The 7,222-nt window shown below is 52.3% G+C and overlaps 1 protein-coding gene across 3 annotated transcripts; it reads left to right on the top strand.

Moving 5' to 3' along the window:
• PRR15L (proline rich 15 like) lies at positions 1 to 5,464 on the top strand. Of its 3 annotated transcripts, none has more exons than XM_081027997.1 (2): positions 1 to 182; positions 3,941 to 5,464. In XM_081027997.1, exon 2 carries the CDS (start codon positions 3,970 to 3,972, stop codon positions 4,270 to 4,272), a length of 303 nt encoding a protein of 100 aa, XP_080884123.1. In that variant the 5' UTR covers positions 1 to 182; positions 3,941 to 3,969; the 3' UTR covers positions 4,273 to 5,464. The 3 variants fall into 3 exon arrangements, with proteins under 3 accessions (XP_080884123.1, XP_080884122.1, XP_080884121.1); XM_081027996.1 differs by lacking the exon at positions 1 to 182 and adding an exon at positions 405 to 630; XM_081027995.1 differs by lacking the exon at positions 1 to 182 and adding an exon at positions 405 to 630 and having other exon boundaries at positions 2,827 to 5,458.
• Positions 5,465 to 7,222: the final 1,758 nt, after the last annotated feature.

The following is a 7,222-nucleotide window of genomic DNA, read 5'->3' on the forward strand; positions in this document are numbered from 1 at the left end:
GGAGTTCAAAGGAGCTGGGTGCACCCGGTCCCTGTCAGCCAACGGGAGCAGCGGCCCTTAACCCTTTCCCGGTTGTGCCTGGGGCAATGTCCATGCATGGTCTGTGCTGGAGAGGGGTCTGAGCCTCTTTGGGGCATGAAACTGGTGGGGGTGACCTTGGCTACAGCTGGAGAAGCAACCAGGTACTCTAGAGTGGGGAAACTGAGGAGAGAGGCTCCCCTGTGTCCCCTAGCCCAGATTTCCCTTGGGATTTCCTCCTCCTGGCTAGGCAGTCTCTGGAGGACTTTGGCTTCTGGGTGGGTACAGGGGCGCCAGGATTGGGTTTCTGGGGTGATGAATATTCATTAGCCCGAGCCAGCCTCTGCTTCTGTTTACTTAGCCGGGAGGGGCTGGGTTTCAGGTTCACCTTGACTCCTGGTGGCATAGTGAGCAGGGACCCGCTCTCGCACCTGTTTCTCTTGCACCTGCCACACAGCTGCTCCTACCCAGCTCACCTGGCCTGAGCTTTGCCTGGCACAGCACCCTGGCGGCACCCCCAGCTCCCCCGGCCTCCCTCCCGGGCAGCACCTACACTCAGCTCCTTCTCTAGGGAAGGTCTCAGCCTCCAGCCCGCAGTAGTCTGGATTGCAGGTACAGGCAGAGGGTGGGCGTGTGGGGAAATCAAGGCACAGTCAGGGACCCCCTGTCCTGTGTCTATGGCTGTCAAGCTCAGCTGGGAAGGGGCTCCTACCTCTGCCTAGGTGAGCAGGCAGAACTCGGACTCATCCCACTGGCTTCTTGGAGACAGTCCAGGCCTCCAGCAGAGCTCCTTTTGGGAAAGTTTCACCCCAGAACAGTTCTCTATTAATTCTTGTTGAACTGGAGCCCACCACCTCCTACTCCTGAGCCTGGAGGATGTTGCTGGCTGTTTGGCATGAACCTCTCCCTGTTCCCATCCAGGGTACCCCAGTCTTATCCAGAGTACAGAAGTGCCACAGGGGCCCTGCAGAGGGCTGGGGGCTAAGGGCTCTGGGATTTGTTTTTACAGCACAGAAGCTGACTTTCTCCCTCAACACTCCCCATTCCTCCACCTTGCCCCAGTCAATGGTTAACTTGGCCCAACTCAGAAGGGCCTCTACCCAGTCTGGGCAGGTCCCTTAGAGCAGCCAGAACTCCTTAGGGGCAGTGGGGCCTGTCCTGGGTGCTCATGTGCAGACCATCATGCTGGCTGCCATGGCAGGGGGTGGTGGGGCCCCTGTCCCGTGAGGCCCTCTGTGGGTTCTCAAGCTGTGCAAACAGTGGAGGTGTAGCTGGTTTCCTCAGGGAAGATTTTTATTATTCCACAGATTATAGGACCCCAGGGCAAGGGCTCAGCCCTCAGCTTGGCCAGCTCAGGGCACTGCTTAAGCAGACTGCAAGGCCCACTATGTGTCACCAAATGCTGGGTCTGCTCAAAATCCCAATGATACCCTGACCCCCAGTCCCTTCTGGCCTTCTGTGATTAGGCACAGGCGTGTGGTTGTTGGTATCTTTGCTACTTTGGATAGCTGGGAAGTTTATGTACAAGAATCTTATAGCTGGGTTATTCTGTAAAACAAAGACCTAATTTAGCTGTTCTGCAAATTCAGATTTCCATAGGTCAGCATTGACTAAAGAGGTGAACTCCTGCTCACTGGTGCTCGCATGTCCTCCTGGACAGAGAGACAGCAAGTCCTGGCCAAAAGCATCCTAGAGAGACCAGAATCCCAGGCCTGAGCAAGGCCTGGCCAAAAGCATCCTAGAGACCAGAATCCCAGTCCAGCAGACAAGAGCACCAACGCCTTGGTGCTGCAGTGGAGGTCTCAGGGCAGAGTGCGAGGGCTATTCCTGACTCTCCCTATGGTTTTCTGACAAGTTCCTTGTGATCTGTCCCTCCCTGCAGATGCCAACTTGAAATACCCGTTAAAGCAGGTATATTTTGACTGGCACAGGCAGAAGCCACTTCCTCTCATGGACCTAGGCAGTCTGGTGGTTACTATTGGTTCAGGAGCTGGATCCTTTATTCCCCAAGTTCCTTGGCAACTCCGGGTGGTAGAGTCGTGAGGCTTGCCCTTGACCTGGTGGTGACTGGGTCACCCACAGGCTAAGCAAAGCCCTGTCCCTCCTTCCCTGCCCTCCCCACAACTCCTTCCAGAAACCCATTCTGGAACACTGAGTTCTGTGCAAGGCTGTGCTAAGCCCAGGTGGGGCAAGCTGCCAAAGCAAACCTCTCAGGCTGTCCCCTTGTGCACTCACCTCTCCAGGGTGCCCTAAAAGTATTTATCTGACCACTCTCACCCCCTCCACTTTCTAAGTGGGAGCTGCACAGGTCTCCCCTGGGCTTCTCTTGCTACTTGAGCTCACCTAGAGGGACAGAGCTGGCAATGTGGGATCTGCTTCCAGGACCAAGAGGTGGAAAGGATTCCATTGGGCATGTGCTCTGGGCAAAGGGGTGGGTACATGGAGGCACAGGGGACAAGAACGGCAAAAAGGGCGATGGATGGAGGCACTCAACTCATTCCAAGCCTCGGCCAGCATCCTGCCTTTATTTTTCCTGAGTTTGATATGCTCCTCCTCTATAAAAGCAAACTCCATATTCTTTATGGAAAAATCTGGAAATCAGAAAAATGGAGGGGAAAAAGCATTCCATATTCCTTCTACATAAAGAAAACCAGTATTAATCATTTGTCATATTTTTTTCTGTTTTTTTTTTAGACAAGGTAGTTAAGGCCATCAGCTTTTAAAAGGAAGTGATATATTTGCCTATACTTGGGTTGGCTGACCATCTAACTTTTTGGTGTATTGTGGCTAATTGTCCTTCCTCCCCAGGAGCTTTCACAGCCACTTTCAGGAGTCCTGAGATCAAACCACCAACTTCTCCAGACACAGAGGATGCCTTGATTTCTCATCATTCTGCCTGCTCTTTCATTGATCTTAATTCCACTGGTCTATTGTTTCCTTCCACCTTACATGCCCCACCTGTTGGCAATGTCCAGGCAACTTTATCTCCCCAAACTTCCACAAACTCAGCACCTTTGTGGAAATTAGTAAATGGTGAGGTCACATCCAGGGCATATCGCTTGTCAGTGGAGAAGCCTGGATTTCAGCCCCCATGCCCCATCTCTGCTGAGTATCCTTATGGAGGGTCCAGTCTGATAACCATATCTAACATGTATCTCTTGGCTCCACCAAACCTCCTTCCACGTTTTCAGCTTCCTTTCAAACTCCTGTCCTCGTGGAAGCTGGGTGGGGAAAGGGAGCTGTCTCTCAATAATTATTACCGTTATCATAAGTTGTACTTTGCAAAGCATGCCTGCCTCTGGGCAGGCATTAATGTCGGAGCTAAATGTTAGGGCTGGACGGGATAGATGAGCACGGTGAGATCCAGAGAAGTAACTTGCCAGAAATCACAAGGCAATAACAGTTCCCAGGATTTCCCACTGCCAGCCTGAGGTTCTTCTCCTTTAGGAAAAAGCCCAGCAGCTCCTTTAGTCCCGCTGGTCACCACTGGGAAGTCCAAATTACCCCAAGCATCACAATCCTATTTAATTCTATAATGAATTCCAAGCAAAATGCATGGGGTGTTTCTGTCTGTCTGATACCAGTTGACCATCTGCCCAAAGGGTGTTGAAGGCCTGGATGCTATGTGACCTGAGCAAGCTGTTCACCTTCCTGCAGCCCCAAAGGGACCTGGAATCCCAAAGCTTCATAGCTCAGATGGCTTCCCTGTCGATGTGTCCTTGGCCTTTCTTCCCCAGACCCTCTCTTCTCATATTCTCCAAACTCATTGCATCGTTTACCCAAATCCTGAGTTCAGCCCCACCTTCAGTTCTTTCAGGCCTTGGCTATTACAATAGTCCACGGTTAGGAGTCTAGAGAAGGCTGCTCCAAGGCACCCCCCTTTCTCCCCACTGACCCCTTTCTCCCTACCTTGCTCCTGCAGAAAGCCCCACCCTCAGCTCAGGGAACGCCATGACTGAAGTTGGTTGGTGGAAGCTGACCTTCCTCCGGAAAAAGAAATCCACCCCCAAGGTGCTATATGAGATCCCTGACACCTATGCTCAAACAGAGGGCAGCTCGGAGCCCCCGAGGCCTGAGGGCGGGGTCCCCAACAGTGACTTTAACACCCGCCTGGAGAAGATTGTGGACAAGAGCACAAAGGGCAAGCATGTCAAGGTCTCCAATTCAGGCCGTTTCAAGGAGAAGAAAAAAGTCCGAGCCTCGCTGGCGGAGAACCCCAACCTCTTTGACGACAAGGAGGGCAAAGGACAGTGAAGGGAGCCAAGGAGGATACTAGCACCTCCCTGCTCCCTGCCATCAGAGGGATCTGAGACAGGAGCTTGTCACGCTGGCCTTTTTGGTCACAGCTGAAGCCATGGGGGCAGTTGATGCCTGCTGGCAGGAAATATCTGTTTTTAGGTTTATATTTATGCGCCCCAGGTTTCTAGAAGGCCTGGGAGATCCCAAGGTCCTCCCACCTGCCCCCACCACATACAAAGGCACGCCAGTTCAAGAATGAAAATTCCCACCCAGGAAGGACAGCCCTTCTTGAAGCGGTGTCAGGGCCAGCAGGGAGGTGGGCATGACAAGGGATGGAGACAGGAGGCCTGGCAGATTTTACCTCCTCCCAGGGCACAGGGTCAAGGTTGAGTTTGAATTGCTGTTCCCTCTACATTCTCTACCCATGACTGTTCCCTGGACAAGTTCTTAGAGCTCATTTTCCATAAGCCATGTGATGGGAGGTGGTTTCCTGGAGCCGGAGGTGGACTGAACTTGAGCTCACCTCCTAACACAAATGGGAAACTTCCTGGAACTTTGTCCCCAGGTGTGCAGGGGGAGGGGGAGGGGAACGCCAGCACTCCCTGGGAATGCTGCAGAAGGCCAGTTTAGGGACCCCATGGGTCCAAATTAGGGGAGGGGGTGGGGAAGCTGTAGTAGGAGCTAAGAGTAGCCCGTTCTCTTCTCTTCTTCCCTACTTGTATTTAAGATGGATCAGCCCCAGAGATGAGTCCTGGGGCCTTGAATTTTGTTTAAAAAAAAAAAATTGTAGGTTTCTGTCTTTGTAATAAACAATGCCGCAAAAGCAGAGAATCTATCTATACTCTTTTCTCGCATTTATGGAGATGACTCTTTTTCATGCCTTCATCTCCACGTAAGTAAAGTGGAACTTGGTGCTCAAACTGTTCTTTTCAAGCTTCAGGAAGGGTTCCCAGATGTCAGAATGTAGTAACTGGGACACTAATTTCACCACCAAGCCACCCTTAGCATTTGAGGATGGAGAGAGCAAAGGAAGGAGCTAGTGACACCTCAGTGGTCCGTTCTTCTGGTCAATGGAGAGGCCATTTGAGGCCCCTAGAGAATGGAGCAGACCTTTGGTGACTGACCCCAAAGTCAAAGTGGTTTGGTCTGGGAGCAGGATTCAAATTCTGATTCCACCTCTTAGTAACTGAGTGATTTGGGGAATATTAAAAAAACAATCAAAAAACCTCCTCTGGATCTCAGTTGTGTCTTCTATAAAAGGGGCTGTAATGATACTTATTTCACAAGGACTGGTCAATATTAAGTGGCCCATAAGTGGTCCTGTGGAAGTTGCTCAGTTAACATTGGTTTCCTTCCCCCTTTTATTAAGGAACTCCACCGTAGCCCACAACTTCCATTTAAGGAAGAGAAGAGAGTGTGCTCCTTATGCTGTTAGGTCCAGATCTTTCTCAAGCCTCAGGAGCTGGGAACTGGAAAAAATTGGCCAAATCTCTGGAGCTCCTGGTGGGAACAGGGAGAAGCAGACCAAGGTAGCAACTAAACAATGTGGTCCAGCAGCTTCCAGGTCAGCTCCTTGCAGGCTGCTGGGCCAACCCACCCCAGGGAGCTGTTGCTCAGGAAATTTACTACCAAAACAAACAGACCATACAAGGGGGCCTTTGTTAGGTGGCCTCACCCAGGCCAGGGGGAGCTCTGAGGATGAATGAGGGAGACAAAGAGCCAGAGGGAGGGAAGGATGATTCTTTTCCCCTTATCCCTCCCCATCACATGGAACTTTCTAGGGTCTCAACAATTACCCAATCCATAAAGCCTCCCATGGAGGAGCAGACTTTCCCCATACTCCAGCCCTAACCATTGTCAATAGCTGATGTTGACAGAGGGTTTATGACAGGCCAGGCCCTGTCATAAGTACTCCCTGAATTTCCTCATTTAATCCTCTCATCCCCCAGAGACTTGGACTCTCATTATCCCCATTTTCCAGGTAAGTTAGCTGAGGCTTAGAGAGGTTAAGTCACTCCACAAGGTCAGGCCCTTGCAGTGGCCGAGCTGGGACTGAAGCCAGAGCTGGCCTGTGCATGTGACCACTGTACCACACAGCCCCTTCCACTCTTGATTTTCATCAGCTTGGGGGATGGGCAACTGAGGCTCAGGACAAAGAAAGGAACGCCTGCTGAAGCGGTGCTAGGGTAAGAGAGGACAAGGCCTGGACCTTGGGATCCTGGGAAGTGAGCACCATTTGAGGGTGCTGGACAGACTCTGGGACCAATGGAGAAAAGCCAACCAGCTTTGAGGCTTAGTGTACCCCGAGACTCCATATCGTAGGGACCTCCCACTTCAGCCCATCCTGAGCTTCCCTGAGGCTAGGGTGAGGGATGAGGCTGGGCCCTGGGGCAGAGACCCTACCAGTGGCCTAATGCTGACCTAGAGGGTAACAATACTGGCACCCCATTACCACCATTACTCCTCTTAGGTGAGAGGGTCTGCAGGCCCCTCTGCCCCAAGCATGCTACTCTACTCCACAAACCCGAAGTGATGCCTGCAGAAATCTACCAGGGAAATACTATATACCCCTAAGCTGGGTATTGGTGGATGGGTGAGGAGGTAGCGTGGGTATCTAGGGAGATCTGGCTGCCCAGGGATTCAGAGCCCAGGCAGCTGCAAGTTTTCACGAGGCCAGAGGAGGAGGAACCGAGAGTGCAAATATGTGCAGGAGCCGGGAGAGGCTACGGGTTATCGACCACAGTTTCACTGGGACGCTACCCAAGGGGGGAAGGGGGAGGCAGGAAGGGCCGGCTAGAACTGGCCTGCGCTTCCCAGAAGGGGCCAACCCTGGGCAGCGGGCTCCCCCTGCTGGACTCCCAACCTCCCAAGAGAAGAGAAGCAAGGTGGGATAGTGGCTTAAATTCCCCAACTCCCCTCCTTCCAGGGGGTGGGGTGACCAGGCCAGACTGAAAACCAACACCAC

Source organism: Rhinolophus hipposideros (assembly GCF_964194185.1).
Source record: "Rhinolophus hipposideros genome assembly, chromosome: 20".
Taxonomy (NCBI): domain Eukaryota; kingdom Metazoa; phylum Chordata; class Mammalia; order Chiroptera; family Rhinolophidae; genus Rhinolophus; species Rhinolophus hipposideros.